This window comes from Nerophis ophidion, linkage group LG09, assembly GCF_033978795.1.
Source record: "Nerophis ophidion isolate RoL-2023_Sa linkage group LG09, RoL_Noph_v1.0, whole genome shotgun sequence".
Lineage (NCBI taxonomy): Eukaryota > Metazoa > Chordata > Actinopteri > Syngnathiformes > Syngnathidae > Nerophis > Nerophis ophidion.
The window spans coordinates 7,544,372-7,562,268 of record NC_084619.1 but is presented as its reverse complement, the minus strand read 5'-3'; the positions used below and the strand labels follow the sequence as shown (position 1 = coordinate 7,562,268).

Sequence of the window (17,897 nt, the reverse complement as noted above, 5' to 3'; positions counted from 1 at the left end):
CATCACTAGGTAATTGAATGGTAACAATCTCACACGCAACTTTTAGACCAGTTGATCTGCCGTCTCTTTTCTGGTCTGCTCAGCCTCCTTCCCTCTGGAAGAAGATACAAGAGCTTCTGCTCTCGCACCACCAGACTCACCAACAGCTTTCACCACCAGGCTGTTAGGCTGCTGAACTCTCCTCCCCCCCCCCCCCCCCCGACCCCTCAATCCTCAGCCCGATCCAACAGGCTGTCAGGACTTTGAAATCCACCTCCCCGGAACAACCTGAACTCTGGGGGCGGTATAGCTCAGTTGGTAGAGCGGCCGTGCCAGCAACTTGAGGGTTGCAGGTTCGATTCCCGCTTCCGCCAACCTAGTCACTGCCGTTGTGTCCTTGGGCAAGACTCTTTACCCATCCCGGTAACAGTTCGAGATGCCACCTCAGTAGAAGCATTTAAGTCTCACCTTAAAACTCATTTGTATACTCTAGCCTTTAAATAGACTCCCTTTTTAGACCAGTTGATCTGCCGTTTCTTTTCTTTTTCTTCTATGTCCCACTCTCCCGTGTGGAGGGGGTCCGGTCCGATCCGGTGGCCATGTACTGCTTGCCTGTGTATCGGCTGGGGACATCTCTGCGCTGCTGGTCCGCCTACGCTTGGGATGGTTTCCTGCTGGCTCCGCTGTGAACGGGACTCTCGCTGCTGTGTTTTGGATCCTCTTTGGACTGGACTCTCGCGACTGTGTTGTATCCATTGTGGATTGAACTTTCACAGTATCATGTTAGATCCGCTCGACATCCATTGCTTTCCTCCTCTCCAAGGTTCTCATAGTCATTATTGTCACCGACGTCCCACTGGGTGTGAGTTTTCCTTGCCCTTATGTGGGCCTACCGAGGATGTCGTAGTGGTTTGTGCAGCCCTTTGAGACACTAGTGATTTAGGGCTATATAAGTAAACATTGATTGATTGATTGATTGATCTACTCCCAGGGCCACCCACACTGGTTTAAATGTAACTTAGATATTGGGTTTCACTATGTAAAGCGCTTTGAGTCACTAGAGAAAAGCGCTATATAAATATAAAAAGAAAAGAAATAGATTCCCGCTTCCGCCAACCTAGTCACTGCCGTTGTGTCCTTGGGCAAGACACTTTACCCACCTGCTCCCAGTGCCACCCACACTGGTTTATATGTAAAAAAAAAATAGATATTGGGTTTCACTTTGTAAAGCGCTTTGAGTCACTAGAGAAAAAGCGCTATATAAATATACTTCACTTCACTAAACCCCATGACCCACAGAAAAAATGACTATGCAAAATTGATTTTCATCACTAGGCAATTGAATGGTAACAATCTCACACGCAACTTTTAGACCAGTTGATCTGCCGTCTCTTTTCTGGTCTGTTCAGCCTCCTTCCCTCTGGAAGAAGATACAAGAGCTTCTGCTCTCGCACCACCAGACTCACCAACAGCTTTCACCACCAGGCTGTTAGGCTGCTGAACTCCCCTCCCCCCCCCCCCCCCCCCGACCCCTCAATCCTCAGCCCGATCCAACAGGCTGTCAGGACTTTGAAATCCCCCTCCCCGGAACAACCTGAACTCTGGGGGCGGTATAGCTCAGTTGGTAGAGCGGCCGTGCCAGCAACTTGAGGGTTGCAGGTTCGATTCCCGCTTCCGCCAACCTAGTCACTGCCGTTGTGTCCTTGGGCAAGACTCTTTACCCATCTGCTCCCAGTGCCACCCACACTGGTTTAAATGTAACTTAGATATTGGGTTTCACTATGTAAAGCGCTTTGAGTCACTAGAGAAAAGCGCTATATAAATATAAAAAGAAAAGAAATAGATTCCCGCTTCCGCCAACCTAGTCACTGCCGTTGTGTCCTTGGGCAAGACTCTTTACCCATCTGCTCCCAGTGCCACCCACACTGGTTTAAATGTAACTTAGATATTGGGTTTCACTATGTAAAGCACTTTGAGTCACTAGAGAAAAGCGCTATATAAATATAAAAAGAAAAGAAATAGATTCCCGCTTCCGCCATCCTAGTCACTGCCGTTGTGTCCTTGGGCAAGACTCTTTACCCATCTACTCCCAGTGCCACCCACACTGGTTTATATGTAAAAAAAAAAATAGATATTGGGTTTCACTTTGTAAAGCGCTTTGAGTCACTAGAGAAAAAGCGCTATATAAATATACTTCACTTCACTAAACCCCATGACCCACAGAAAAAATTACTATGCAAAATTGATTTTCATCACTAGGCAACTGAATGGTAACAATCTCACATAGAATTTTTAGACCAGTTGATCTGCCGTCTCTTTTCTGGTCTGCTCAGCCTTCTTCCCTCTGGAAGAAGATACAAGAGCTTCTGCTCTCGCACCACCAGACTCACCAACAGCTTTCACCACCAGGCTGTTAGGCTGCTGAACTCTCCCAACTAACCGTACTTTACTGCAGGGGTTCTTAAACTTTCTGACCTCGGGTCCCAATTTTTCCACTGAAGAGGGGCCCGGGTCAACACTGAATCAGTAATCTTACTATTGATTTTAATTGTGTTCAACAAGTATATGCAACGACTTCACGGTGGCAGAGGGGTTAGTGCGTCTGCCTCACAATACGAAGGTCCTGCAGTCCTGGGTTCAAATCCAGACTCGGGATCTTTCTGTGTGGAGTTTGCATGTTCTCCCCGTGACTGCGTGGGTTCCCTCCGGGTACTCCGGCTTCCTCCCACTTCCAAAGACATGCACCTGGGGATAGGTTGATTGGCAACACTAAATTGGCCCTAGTGTGTGAATGTTGTCTGTCTATCTGTGTTGGCCCTGCGATGAGGTGGCGACTTGTCCAGGGTGTACCCCGCCTTCCGCCCGATTGTAGCTGAGATAGGCGCCAGCGACCCCAAAAGGGAATAAGCGGTAGGAAATGGATGGATGGAAGTATATGTAACCTACTTATAGTTTACAGTTTGAAACCATGTGTTAATCACATAGATTATAATTTATTTTAGACATACTGTAAACCAGAGGCATTTGTCAGGCTGATTAGAAAAATAAGTACTAATCAAATATACTGCATAAGAAGGGACTCATAAATAACTGCCAAAAACTACATACATACATTTATGTTGTGCTACAGTAATTATTAAATCAACCAAATTAATAAATAATATAAATAAGATTAAGTGCAAATGAAAATACAGCTTCACCACTTTAGTTATCATTTTTGCGCTGAAGGAACTTCTGTATGACTTTAGCTCCAGACTTCTTCTTTTTCTTTTGTTTTTTTTTTCTCATTACTGCCACAAGTGGTGGAAAAGTGTGTTGCAACTGAGTGTATCACAACTGTGGCCCATACTGACCGCAGCTCAGAAACATATTTTTGGCCGCCCTCTAATCTCTCTATGGTTTAATAACACTGTTTTACAGCAAACTGTCATTTTTCAGAGAAACTCATTAACATTCCACGTGTCAGTGAACAGAAAATCGCCTTTTAATACCTCTGTGTCACAATACTTTAATGCAGAAAACATTGCAGTATATAACAATGGTCGCATGGAAATGAATTCCTCATATTTGATCGTGGGAAAAGGGTAACTTTTGATTGATTGATACTTTTATTAGTAGATTGCACAGTACAGTACATATTCCGTACAATTGACCACTAAATGGTAACACCCCAATAAGTTTTTCAACTTGTTTAAGTCAGGGTCCACGTTAATCAACTTTTTGAAAAAAGATTAAGACTTTATATATTTACAGAAGAAGAAGAATTATTTCATTTTAAGTCTATTTTTGTTTTTCAACTGGATTCTGTGCAAATAAACCTTTTGTTTTGCAAACAAAACTTTATTTTTATGGCTATTGTGTGATCCTACACTATCTTAATAATTGTATGTTATTAATGTGGAGCTGTTGTTTCATTTTGAATGTGGTGTTATTTGTCATGTATGAATTATTTCCTTTAGACATACAGTACAGGTCAAAAGTTTGGACACACCTCATTCAATGCGTTTTCTTTATTTTCATGACTATTTACATTGTAGATTGTCACTGAAGGCATCAAAACTATGAATGTACTTAACAAAAAAAGGTGAAATAACTAAAAGCACGTTTAATGTTATAGTTTCTTCAAAATAGCCTCCCTTTGCTCTGATTACTGCTTTGCACACTCTTGGCATTCTCTTGATGAGCTTTAAATCACACATAGGAAGTGAAAACCATTTCAGGTGACTACCTCTTGAAGCTCACCTAGAGAATGCCAAGAGTGTGCAAAGCAGTAATCAGAGCAAAGGGTGGCTATTTTGAAGAAACTAGAATATAAAACATGTTTTCTGTTATTTCACCTTTTTGTGTTAAGTACACATAGTTTTGATGCCTTCAGTGACAATCTAGAATTTAAATAGAAAGCAATTTGAATAGAAAAGGGCTGTCCAAACTTTTGACTTGCACTATATAAACACATTTCTGAAATGTTACAGAATAGCAGCTGCTATTGCAACAGCTAATAAGGATTTTATTAGATAAACCAATCCAAAAACGTGTGGTGACCCAAGAAAACGTCGACACAGCTCTCAATGTGAAGGAATGCAATTTTTAAAAAGCAAATGAGGAACTTACAGAACTCTGATGTATTTCAGCCCAGCAAAGTCACTCTTGGTGATGCGTGTGAGATTATTGCCATTCAGTTCCCTGCAAAAAAAAAAACACACAAAAAAAACACTTATCAATATTATATTCATCCTTAGTGTAATGTTTCTGGAGCTTTGGAAAATAATACAAATAAAAGCATTTACATATAGTTCTTTAAAGGCTGTAATAAATGGAGCACATGAAAAGCATTTGATTTTTAGATTTGACAACATTTAGTAGGGAATTGTACAAAAAAATAAAGATATCAAAATCACTAGTAGACCTTTTTCCAGGAACATGAATGTTTGGTTTACAACGCTGCTGAAAATGCCAAAATTTTATCCCATAAAGTCAAACATCTTGGAGGTTGTATAATCCAGAAATTGACTTTATGGGGGAAAAAAATGATTTAACTTCTCTCATCGAGTATGTTGTACAGATAAATATTGTGACAATATGAGGAATTATGACAGCACACCAGTAAATCTGATAACATAAAAAAACAGCCCTGATGACCCGTTAAAAAAACAACAACAAAAATGCGCTTCAAAGAGGCGAGATTACCTATACTGTGGGTCAGTGGTTCTCAAATGGGGGTACGTGTACCCCTGGGGGTACTTGAAGGTATGCCAAGGGGTACGTGAAATATTTTTTTTAAATATTCTAGAAATAGCAACAATTCAAAAATCCTTTATAAATATATTTATTGAATAATACTTCAACAAAATATGAATGCAAGTTCATAAACTGTGAGGGAAAAAAAATACATCAATGAAATATTCAGTGTTGACAGACAGATTTTTTGTGGACATGTTCCATAAATATTGATGTTAAAGATTTATTTTTTTGAAAATAAATGATGAATCCAGATGGATCTCTATTACAATCCCCAAAGAGGGCACTTTAAGTTGATGATTACTTCTATGTGTAGAAATCTTCATAATTGAATCACTTGTTTGGCAGACCGGGGTGGTGGTTCCTCTCTTTAAGAAGGGGGACCGGAGGGTGTGTTCCAACTATCGTGGGATCACACTCCTCAGCCTTCCCGGTAAGGTTTATTCAGGTGTACTGGAGAGGAGGCTACGTCGGATAGTCGAACCTCGGATTCAGGAGGAACAGTGTGGTTTTCGTCCTGGTCGTGGAACTGTGGACCAGCTCTATACTCTCGGCAGGGTTCTTGAGGGTGCATGGGAGTTTGCCCAACCAGTCTACATGTGCTTTGTGGACTTGGAGAAGGCATTCGACCGTGTCCCTCGGGAAGTCCTGTGGGGAGTGCTCAGAGAGTATGGGGTATCGGACTGTCTTATTGTGGCGGTCCGTTCCCTGTATGATCAGTGCCAGAGCTTGGTCCGCATTGCCGGCAGTAAGTCGGACACATTTCCAGTGAGGGTTGGACTCCGCCAAGGCTGTCCTTTGTCACCGATTCTGTTCATAACTTTTATGGACAGAATTTCTAGGCGCAGTCAAGGCGTTGAGGGGTTCCGGTTTGGTGACCGCAGGATTAGGTCTCTGCTTTTTGCAGATGATGTGGTCCTGATGGCTTCATCTGACCGTGATCTTCAGCTCTCGCTGGATCGGTTCGCAGCCGAGTGTGAAGCGACCGGAATGAGAATCAGCACCTCCAAGTCCGAGTCCATGGTTCTCGCCCGGAAAAGGGTGGAGTGCCATCTCCGGGTTGGGGAGGAGACCCTGCCCCAAGTGGAGGAGTTCAAGTACCTAGGAGTCTTGTTCACGAGTGGGGGAAGAGTGGATCGTGAGATCGACAGGCGGATCGGTGCGGCGTCTTCAGTAATGCGGACGTTGTACCGGTCCGTTGTGGTGAAGAAGGAGCTGAGCCGGAAGGCAAAGCTCTCAATTTACCGGTCGATCTACGTTCCCATCCTCACCTATGGTCATGAGCTTTGGGTCATGACCGAAAGGATAAGATCACGGGTACAAGCGGCCGAAATGAGTTTCCTCCGCCGTGTGGCGGGTCTCTCCCTTAGAGATAGGGTGAGAAGCTCTGCCATCCGGAAGGAACTCAAAGTAAAGCCGCTGCTCCTTCACATCGAGAGGAGCCAGATGAGGTGGTTCGGGCATCTGGTCAGGATGCCACCCGAACGCCTCCCTAGGGAGGTGTTTAGGGCACGTCCAACTGGTAGGAGGCCACGGGGAAGACCCAGGACACGTTGGGAAGACTATGTCTCCCGGCTGGCCTGGGAACGCCTCGGGATCCCCCGGGAAGAGCTAGACGAAGTGGCTGGGGAGAGGGAAGTCTGGGTTTCCCTGCTTAGGCTGTTGCCCCCGCGACCCGACCTCGGATAAGCGGAAGATGATGGATGGATGGATGGATTGTTTATTTTTCAACAAGTTTTTAGTTTTTTTTGTTTGTTTTTTACAACTATTTCAAGAAAGACCACTACAAATGAGCAATATTTTGCACTGTTATACAATTTAATGAATCAGAAACTGATGACATAGTGCTGTATTTTACTTCTTTATCTCTTTTTTTTTCAACCAAAAATGCTTTGCTCTGATTAGGGGGTACTTGAATTAAAAAAAATATTCACAGGGGGTACATCACTGAAAAAAAGGTTGAGAACCACTGCTCTACAGCAGTGTTTTTTAACCTTTTTTGAGCCAAGGCACATTTTTCGCGTTGAAAAAAATCCGGAGGCACACCACCAGCAGAAATCGTTAAAAAACGAAACTCAGTTGACAGTAAAAAAGTCGTTGTCGCAATTGTTGGATATGAATTCAAACCATAACCAAGCATGCATCACTATAGCTCTTGTCTCAAAGTAGGTGTGCTGTCACCACCTGTCACATCATACCGAGACTTATCTTGAATTTTTTCGTGTTTTCCTGTGTAAAGTGTTTTAGTTTTTGTCTTGCGCTCGTATTTTGGTGTTTATTGTCATGTCATGTACTTTGTGGACGCCGTCTGCTCCACACGCTGTAAGTCTTTGCTGTCGTCCAGCATTCTGTTTTTGTTTACTTTGTAGCCAGTTCATTTTTAGTTTCGTTCAATGCCTTTCATTACATAGTGCTGTAATTTACTTCATCTATTTTTTTCAACCAAAAATGCTTTGCTCAGTTTAGGGGGTACTTGAATAAAAAAAAAATGTTCACAGGGGGTACATCACTGAAAAAAGGTTGAGAACCACTGCTGTAGGTTGTTTAGGGTGAGCAAATGAAGCGCTCCTTTTCTCAAACTCATTTTGTAAACTTCCCCAGAGCGCAATGTACCGTTAAACTAACATGGCGTGGATCGACTAACATGGATACATGGATGATACAGCAGAGGATTGGGAGAATGTCATGTGGTCAGACGAAACCAAAATACAACTTTTTGGTATAATCTCAACACGTCGTGTTTGGAGGAAGAAGAATACTGAGTTGGATCCCAAGAACACCAGACCTACTGTGAAGCATGGGGGTGGAAACATCATGCTTTGGGGCTGTTTTTCTGCTAAGGGGACAGGACGATTGATCCGTGTTAAGGAAAGAATGAATGGGGCCATGTATCGTGAGATTTTGAGCCAAAACCGCCTTCCATCAGTGAGAGCTTTGAATGGTTGACCAAATACTTATTTTCCACCATTATTTACTAATAAATTCTTTAAAATTCCTGCAATGTGATTGTTTTTGAACATTCTGTCTCTCACAGTTGAAGTGTACCTATGATGAACATTACAGACCTCTGTCATCATTTTAAGTGGGAGAACTTGCACAATCGGTGGCTGACTAAATACTTTTTTGCCCCACTGTAAGTACACAAAAAAGAAGAAAAAAAACTCGTAAAGTATCTATGCCTCACACATACTGTTATGTCACATCAACCAGTGACGATAAAGATCATTGAATCCTTACTAACATTTGTAAGAACCGGCTTTTTTGTTGGATATCACTTTATTTTTTCCCTGTTCCTAATTCTAGAAGTTGCAATGTTAGTGTAAGACATTTGAGACGCCTTTTTTCCTTATTCTCGGAACTGCCAACCGACACTCGCAACCGCACCCCGTTTTGGGCCATGTCCTTCCACCGTTGTCGGGGATTAGTGGGAGCCAGCGGAGGGGATTTGAGAAGGGCCAGAAAGCCAACAAACTAAGTGTTGCGGATATAATGGGAGTAGTGGAGCTGACCGTCGTTGCGAAAAGAGCCGGGGAGAAACTTTGGTGACCATAATAACCTTCAATTAAAAGGGGACTGATCCAAGAAAGGGTTAGTTGGTATTCACGTGACATTTCAACAAAAGCAAGTAAAAATGCAGTAATAATTTAAGTCTCACCTTAAAACTCATTTGTATACTCTAGCCTTTAAATAGACTCCCTTTTTAGACCAGTTGATCTGCCGTTTCTTTTCTTTTTCTTCTATGTCCCACTCTCCCTTGTGGAGGGGGTCCGGTCCGATCCGGTGGCCATGTACTGCTCGCCTGTGTATCGGCTGGGGACATCTCTGCGATGCTGATCCGCCTCCGCTTGGGATGGTTTCCTGCTGGCTCCGCTGTGAACGGGACTCTCGCTGCTGTGTTGGATCTGCTTTGGACTGGACTCTTGCGACTGTGTTGGATCCATTATGGATTGAACTTTCACAGTATCATGTTAGACCCGCTCGACATCCATTGCTTTCCTCCTCTCCAAGGTTCTCATAGTCATTATTGTCACCGATGTCACACTGGGTGTGAGTTTTCCTTGCCCTTATGTGGGCCTACCGAGGATGTCGTGGTGGTCTGTGCAGCCCTTTGAGACACTAGTGATTTAGGGCTATATAAGTAAACATTGATTGATTGATGATACCATTTTTTTGTGTGCTACTGCAGGCGTGTGATAAGAACCACAATGAAAAAGACTGAAAAAATATCCGGGGGTATGGGGGACGAAGGTGCCCTGGTGGGGGGGGGGGGAAAGCTCCTGGTTTTTCACCAATTTAACATGCTAAAATTAACAGCATTTGAAGAAAATATTTTAAAGTTCAAAGACATGAAATCATCATTGATAGAACATACATACCCCAATTATCCTAATGAATCACTGCCTATGGTTCGGTCCCAACAGTATTTAGTCACTAATATTTATCCATCCATCCATCATCTTCCGCTTATCCGAGGTCGGGTCGCGGGGGCAACAGCCTAAGCAGGGAAACCCAGACTTCCCTCTCCCCAGCCACTTCGTCTAGCTCTTCCCGGGGGATCCCGAGGCGTTCCCAGGCCAGCCGGGAGACATAGTCTTCCCAACGTGTCCTGGGTCTTCCCCGTGGCCTCCTACCGGTTGGACGTGCCCTAAACACCTCCCTAGGGAGGCGTTCGGGTGGCATCCTGACCAGATGCCCGAACCACCTCATCTGGCTCCTCTCGATGTGGAGGAGCAGCGGCTTTACTTTGAGTTCCTCCCGGATGGCAGAGCTTCTCACCCTATCTCTAAGGGAGAGCCCCAAACTCATTTCGGCCGCTTGTACCCGTGATCTTATCCTTTCGGTCATGACCCAAAGCTCATGACCATAGGTGAGGATGGGAACGTAGATCGACCGGTAAATTGAGAGCTTTGCCTTCCGGCTCAGCTCCTTCTTCACCACAACGGATCAGTACAACGTCCGCATTACTGAAGACGCCGCACCGATCCGCCTGTCGATCTCACGATCCACTCTTCCCTCACTCGTGAACAAGACTCCTAGGTACTTGAACTCCTCCACTTTGAGCAAGGTCTCCTCCCCAACCCGGAGATGGCACTCCACCCTTTTCCGGGCGAAAACCATGGACTCGGACTTGGAGGTGCTGATTCTCATTCCGGTCGCTTCACACTCGGCTGCGAACCGATCCAGCGAGAGCTGAAGATCCCGGTCAGATGAAGCCATCAGGACCACATCATCTGCAAAAAGCAGAGACCTAATCCTGCGGTCACCAAACCGGAACCCCTCAACGCCTTGACTGCGCCTAGAAATTCTGTCCATAAAAGTTATGAACAGAATCGGTGACAAAGGACTAATATTTACATCTTGTGAAAATAGGAAATAATAATAATGTGAGGACACTGTTGCGATCCCCTGCTCGGATCTTCACATATTTATTTTCCCATTTTGTAAATCTCTCCATCTGACTCCTTATTTCCTGTTTGCTTTGTCACCATGGTTACTGATCAGTCCACCTGCTAGTCTCAGTCCCCGCACACCTGCTACTAATTATCCCCCTCCTATATAAGCCTTCCTCTTTTCTTTGTTCAGTCTGGGTCCATGAAATTTTGCATGCAAAAACAAGTGACGACTGCTTATTTTGGTAAGCGTATTCTCGCTAGCTCATATGCTAAGCCACCTGCCTTTTCTTAGCTCTCATGCTAATTGTTTTTACATTTTGTGCCATCGTGCAAAGTCTGGTTTGTACATCCTAGTTTTGGTTAGTTTTTTTATTAGCTCCAGTATTTCTGTTCAGAGCTCCCTTTTTGTTAAAGGGGAACATTATCACCAAACCTATGCAAGCGTCAATATATACCTTGATGTTGCAGAAAAAAGACCATGTATTTTTTTAACCGATTTCCGAACTCTAAATGGGTGAATTTTGGCGAATTAAACGCCTTTCTGTTTATCGCTCTGGAGGGGATGACGTCAGAATGTGATGTCGCCGAGGTAATACAGCCGCCATTTTCATTTTCAACCCACTGTAAACATTGGGTCTCAGCTTTTCCGTTTTTTCGACTATTTTTTGGAACCTTGGAGACATCATGCCTTGTCGGTGTGTTGTCGGAGGGTGTAACAACACTAACGGAAGGATTCAAGTTGCACCACTGGCCCGAAGATGCCAAAGTGTCTGCCGCCAGACCCCCATTGAATGTGCCAAAGTGTCTTCACATTTGCCCGGCGATGCTAAGACAGACATGGCACAGAGATGTATGGATAACCTGCAGATGCATTTACAACGATTAAGTCAACAAAATCACAAAGGTGAGTTTTGTTGATGTTGTTGACTTATGTGCTAATCAGACATATTTGCTCACGGCATGACTGCCAGCTAATCGATGCTAACATGCGATGCTAATCGATGCTCACATGCTATTTACGCTAGTTGTATGTACATTTGAAACTAGATACCCACATTTAATGCGAAACAAACACTTACCAATCGACGGATTTAAGTTGCTCCAGTGTCACAAGATGCGAAAGTCCTGATCGTTTGGTCCGCACATTTTACAGGCGATGCTAATAAGGCAGCCATGCTATGGGCCACTTCATTAGGTACACCCACGCTATGGCCGAATAGCGTCAATTGCTATTCGCTCAATAGCTTCAATTTCTTCTTCAATTTTGTTTTTGCTATCTGCCTCCATACTCCGACCATCTGTTTCAATACATGCGTAATCTGTTGAATCGCTTAAACCGCTGAAATCCGAGTCTGAATCCGAGCTAATCTCGCCAAATCTTGCTGTGCTAACCACCATGTTGTTTGTATTGGCAGCACTGTATGACGTCACAGGGAAATGGACAGTCGCATCGCAAATAGCGAAAATCAAGAACTTTAAACCTTTTTTTAAGGACATTCCGGGAGGTGTAAAATTTTGAAAAAAACTTTGAAAAATAAAACAAGCCTCTGGGAACTGATTTTTATTGTTTTTAACCCTTTTGAAATTGTGATAATGTTCCCCTTTAAATAAATCTTTTAAGATCTTCCCTTTGTTGTGTTCACGTTTGACGCGACCTTGCAGGAATCGAACCCGGCACCACGATGCCGAACAGTCATTACAGACACTGACAACAAGTGTGAAAATATTTACCTTCAAGATTGTTACACCACTGACAATATTGTTTCAAGAGACTACATAATAACTTATTACAATATAGTATTATATGCAAATGTATTTCAAATAAATTAACTGGAATCAATAATGTGACTCTTTGAATTTCTGTAATTTCATAATTTCACGTGGCTTTTTATTTTTAGAAAAACCCATTTATATTTCGCAAAGCAATAATTGGTTAATATTTCAAACAAACATGCTTATTTCGCGAGCAAATATTTTTTAGCTTACTTCATTATTAACTACCCTGTCTGCACCTGAAGTGGGTTGTTTGGGTGGATCTTTCCTCTCGATGTCTACGGCAGTTGTCAATGTAAACAAAAGATGAAGTCCGTAAGGTTTGCTCACTTTCGGTTGACATCCAAACTAGTGAAAACTTCGTTTTCCTTGCTTCAAGTTGTTTCATATGTTTTTGGCGTTTCGCATGTACTTCCAAAGCCTTGAAACCTAGTGATCCACAGTCATTATTATGACATCACTTGCACAAAACTTTTCCGGGACGATCGATTTTCCGGATAAATTTGCCGAACAAAGTCGTAACTTCCTTCTTCCCAACAGTATCAGTGATTTCCCTTTCCGTCCAGTCCCGTTGAAACTTATTTTTGACATGTTTATCAATTTCTTTTACTCGTGAAGCGTCCTTTCTCTCGAGAACCGGCATCGTTTACATTTGGAAAAGGGCGGTAATAACGTCATCATTCATAACAGATGTCCTGATTGGTCACAAGGAACATATCGACCAATCAACTACGGCGTAATATAAGCTATGTCTCGATTACAGAAGATTTTTCTTTTTTTTTCCTCGAGATTTTTCTTTTTTCTCCTATGTCCCCCCCCTCCCTTGTGGAGTGGGTCCGGTCCGATGACCATGGATGAAGTACTGGCTGTCCAGAGTCGAGACCCAGGATGGACCGCTCGCCTGTGTATCGGTTGGGGACATCTCTACGCTGCTGATCCGCCTCCGCTTGGGATGGTTTCCTGTGGACGGGACTCTCGCTGCTGTCTTGGATCCGCTTTGAACTGAACTCTAGCGGCTGTATTGGATCCACTATGGATTGAACTTTCACAGTATCATGTTAGACCCGCTCGACATCCATTGCTTTCGGTCCCCTAGAGGGGGGGGGGGGGGGTTGCCCACATCTGAGGTCCTCTCCAAGGTTTCTCATAGTCAGCATTGTGACTGGCGTCCCACTGGGTGTGAATTCTCCCTGCCCACTGGGTGTGAGTTTTCCTTGCCCTTTTGTGGGTTCTTCCGAGGATGTTGTAGTCGTAATGATTTGTGCAGTCCTTTGAGACATTTGTGATTTGGGGCTATATAAATAAACATTGATTGATTGATTGATTGATTAAAAAAGACAGAATTCCGACTTTAGACGGAAAAATCAAATGCCTGTACTGAAGTGAATTATATTTATATAGCGCTTTTCTCTAGTGACTCAAAGCGCTTTACATAGTGAAACCCAATATCTAAGTTACATTTAAACCAGTGTGGGTGGCACTGGGAGCAGGTGGGTAAAGTGTCTTGCCCAAGGACACAACGGCAGTGACTAGGATGGCGGAAGCGGGAATCGAACCTGCAACCCTCAAGTTGCTGGCACGGCCACTTTACCAACCGAGCTATACTATTGCGAAGCACTGTTGGGGAACCCTGTGCTGACCCCTCGTCCCTGAGCACGGCCCAAAAAGAACGTGTTCCAAAAATGCGCCGAGAACGAGGGTCTCCTTCCCTCACTCGTCTAATGACCACTCGGGGGACTGTAGCGCTATGCAGTACTAAAAGGAATAGCCATTACGGACAGATGGCGTGTGTGTGTGTGTGTGTGTGTGTACACAGGTGCATTGACAGGCCAGGCGACAGGGCCACGGGAAATAAATAATGAACCGGCCTTCATTAGGGCTCTGATTCATGCACATGTGCTGCTGATTACAGGTGCTTACGTAGATAGGTGCGAGCGTACATGTCAAACTACGCAAAAAGTGTGGGGTGCCAATGTATCACAGGGGGGGGTCACTGCTGATGACACCCGGTGGACACGAAAAAAAAAAGGGAGAGAAAAAGAGGGATAGCAGGGGAAGCTGATCAAGACTTCCTGTCTTAGTGCTGTGCTCTTGCTTAAAGGCCTACTGAAAGCCACTACTAGCGACCACGCAGTCTGATAGTTTATATATCAATGATGAAATATTAACATTGCAACACATGCCAATACGGCCTTTTTAGTTTACTAAACTACAATTTTAAATTTCCCGCAGAGTTTCTTGTTGAAAACGTCGCGGAATGATGACGCGCGTTTGTGACGTTATTGGTCGGAGGGGACATGTTAGCCCAGCACCTCTTACGTCTAAAAGTAGTCTCTTTTCATCGCATAATTACACAGTAATTTGGACATCTGTGTTGCTGAAGCTTTAGCAATTTGTTCAATTAATAATGGAGACGTCAAAGAAGAATGCTGTTGGTGGAAAGCGGTGGATTGCAGCTGCCTTTAGCAACCGAGACACAACCGGTGTTTCTTTGTTTGTTGTGAAGCTTTAGCACAGAGCGGTCAAGCGAAATTGTTTTCTACGTCAACCAGCAAGTTTTTGGATGGGAAAATTGTGATATTAAGTCGGCTCTTACCGGAGACTTCAGTGGATTATGGGACTTCCTCCTGCAGCTCAAAAACGAAGCTGTGATCTTGGCTCCTCTGAGAGACACTGCCGTTCACCGCAGCCATCAGACTTTCAGGTATGCCTTTACAATCTCACTAAAACACTACTGACACAATAATCAGATAAGAGATTTTCCAGAATTATCCTAGTAAATGTGTCTGATTACATCTGAAACGGTCCCACTGTCGCCACCTGGAGCTTTTTTTTTTTTTTTTTTTGTGCTTCACTCTAACTTTCCTCATCCACAAATCTTTCATCCTCGCTCAAATTAATGGGGAAATCGTCACTTTCTCGGTCCGAATCCCTCTCGCTGCTGGTGGCTATGTTTGTAAACAATGTGAGGACGTGAGGAGCCCTACAACCCATGACATCACGCGCACATCGTCTGCTACTTCCGGTACAGGCAAGGCTTTTTTATTAGCGACCAAAAGTTGCAAACTTTATCGTGGATGTTCTCTACTAAATCCTTTCAGCAAAAATATGGCAATATCGCAAAATGATCAAGTATGACACATAGAATGGACCTGCTTTCCCTGTTTAAATAAGAATATCTCATTTCAGTAAGGGCTTCACGGTGGCAGAGGGGTTAGTGCGTCTGCCTCACAATACGAAGCTCCTGCAGTCCTGGGTTCAAATCCAGGCTCGGGATCTTTCTGTGTGGAGTTTGCATGTTCTCCCCGTGAATGCGTGGGTTCCCTCCGGCTTCCTCCCACTTCCAAAGACATGCACCTGGGGATAGGTTGATTGGCAACACTAAAAATGGTCCCTAATGTGTGAATGTTGTCTGTCTATCTGTGTTGGCCCTGCGATGAGGTGGCGACTTGTCCAGGGTGTACCCCGCCTTCCGCCCGATTGTAGCTGAGATAGGCGCCAGCACCCCCCGCCACCCCAAAAGGGAATAAGCGGTAGAAAAATGGATGGATGGCATTTCATTAGGCCTTTAAAATCAACGTCGCTTTGCTTTAAGGTTTCTTTACCCGCAGAAGTCATCCCCCTAACTTTTTGAATTCTTTTGGTGCTTGAATGTAAAGTGGCTGGCATGCACATCCAGTGATTAGCAGGAACATACATGCAGGCACATGCAGTGTCAATGATGAGTAACGTATGAATGAACAAGCCACCAACCCACGCGTTAACCACAAATGAGGCAATAGGAATGCCAGAGCTCCTACAGAGCAGGAAATCATTGTTCTGCTTGTATAAAGTTTAATACAGTCAATATGGCTGAAAGAAAAGCTGCTCTGTAAGAAGTAATAATCAGTCATTAGTACTTTTTGTTTTACCGACAAATAGAGCTAAGTAATAACCGGCTGCTGCACCCTCTCTTCTTTCACTGACAGATGCGTTGTGGTTCTGACTGCGGGCAGGTTTTCATTTTACACGAGTGCGGTAGAAAAATTATTAGGTATCACACTCAGTTCATGCAGCGAAGGATATCCACCTCTGACTGCTGTAGTCAACTCCAGCCATCCGTCTAGTCCCTGGAAAGTCTGTAAGGACTCCCAGCACTGACACACTTCCTGCACGGCGAGGTGGATTTGTGGTGGACATTACCATCACTATCACTATCCAATGCTGATCGGTGCACTTGTTGGGGCTTTTTTGTCATGGACTATTAGTGAGATTTAGGACAAAAAGTAGTGGACAACTGGCATTTCCTTCCAGGGGAAGGCGACTAACACCACACATTTTGGAATTAGCGGACCTTTGATGATTTTCTTCTATTCTGACTTAATAAATCGTCTTAAGGCCAAAGCTATTAGTTTACATGCTTTTTTTGATTTCTCTTTGCCATGTGTAGCCACACAAACACACGGTGATTCCTTGTTTAAAATTCCCGGAGGTGAAGCTCGGGAGGAGCTCAACGTAAAGCCGCTGCTCCTCCACATCGAGAGGAGCCAGATGAAGTGGTCAGGATGCCACCCGAACGCCTCCCTAGGGAGGTGTTTAGGGCACGTACAACCGGTAGGAGGCCACGGGGAAGACCCAGGACACGTTGGGAAGACTCTGTCTCCCGGCTGGCCTGGGAACGCCTCGGGATCCCCCGGGAAGAGCTAGACGAAGTGGCTGGAGATAGGGAAGTCTGGGTTTCCCTGCTTAGGCTGTTGCCCCCGCGACCCGACCTCGGATAAGCGGAAGATGATGGATGGATGGATGGATGAAGCTTTACTATGGATCGGAGCGGTCAAGCGAACATGGATCCCGAGCACTTGTCAACCGGCAGGTTTCGGTGAGAAAATTGTGGTAAAAAGTCGCCTCTTACCGGAGATCTGCGGAGCTTGCGCCGTTCATGCAGCTGCCGTGACTTCCCTCAGAAACTCTGGCGTCAACCACACCCGTGGACACACCCCTCCGACTATCAGGTACTATTTAACTCACTAAAACACTAGCAACACAATAGAAAGATAAGGGATTTCCCAGAATTATCCTAGTAAATGTGTCTAAAAATATCTGAATCGCTCCCAATGCAATGGCCTTTTTTTTTTTTTACTTTTTTTTTTTATATTTTCTAGTCCTTTGCTATCAATATCCTTTCACCCTTGCTCAAATTAAATGGGTTGTACTTGTATAGCGCTTTTCTACCTTCAAGGTACTCAAAGCGCTTTGACACTACTTCCACATTTACCCATTCACACACACATTCACACACTGATGGAGGGAGCTGCCATGCAAGGCGCCAACCAGCACCCATCAGGAGCAAGGGTGAAGTGTCTTGCTCAGGACACAAATTAATGGGGAGATTTTCGTTTTCTCGGTCCCAATAGCTCTTGGTCCCAATAGCTCTTGCTGCTGGAGGCTTCCATTAGAAACAATGTGAGGATGTGAGGAGCCCTCACACCGGTGACGTCATCATCTGCTACTTCCAGTAAAGGCAAGGCTTTTTTA

At 44.2% G+C, this 17,897-nt stretch overlaps 1 protein-coding gene across 10 annotated transcripts in view; it reads right to left on the bottom strand.

The window, feature by feature from the left end:
• slit1a (slit homolog 1a (Drosophila)) overlaps positions 1-17,897 on the bottom strand; it is a 416,057-nt gene that overhangs the window by 364,874 nt on the left and 33,286 nt on the right. For all 10 annotated transcript variants that reach the window (XM_061910189.1, XM_061910190.1, XM_061910191.1 and 7 more), the window contains exon 2: positions 4,591-4,662. In XM_061910189.1, the coding sequence (XP_061766173.1) occupies positions 4,591-4,662 (72 nt within the window). The remainder of the gene's footprint in view (positions 1-4,590; positions 4,663-17,897) is intronic.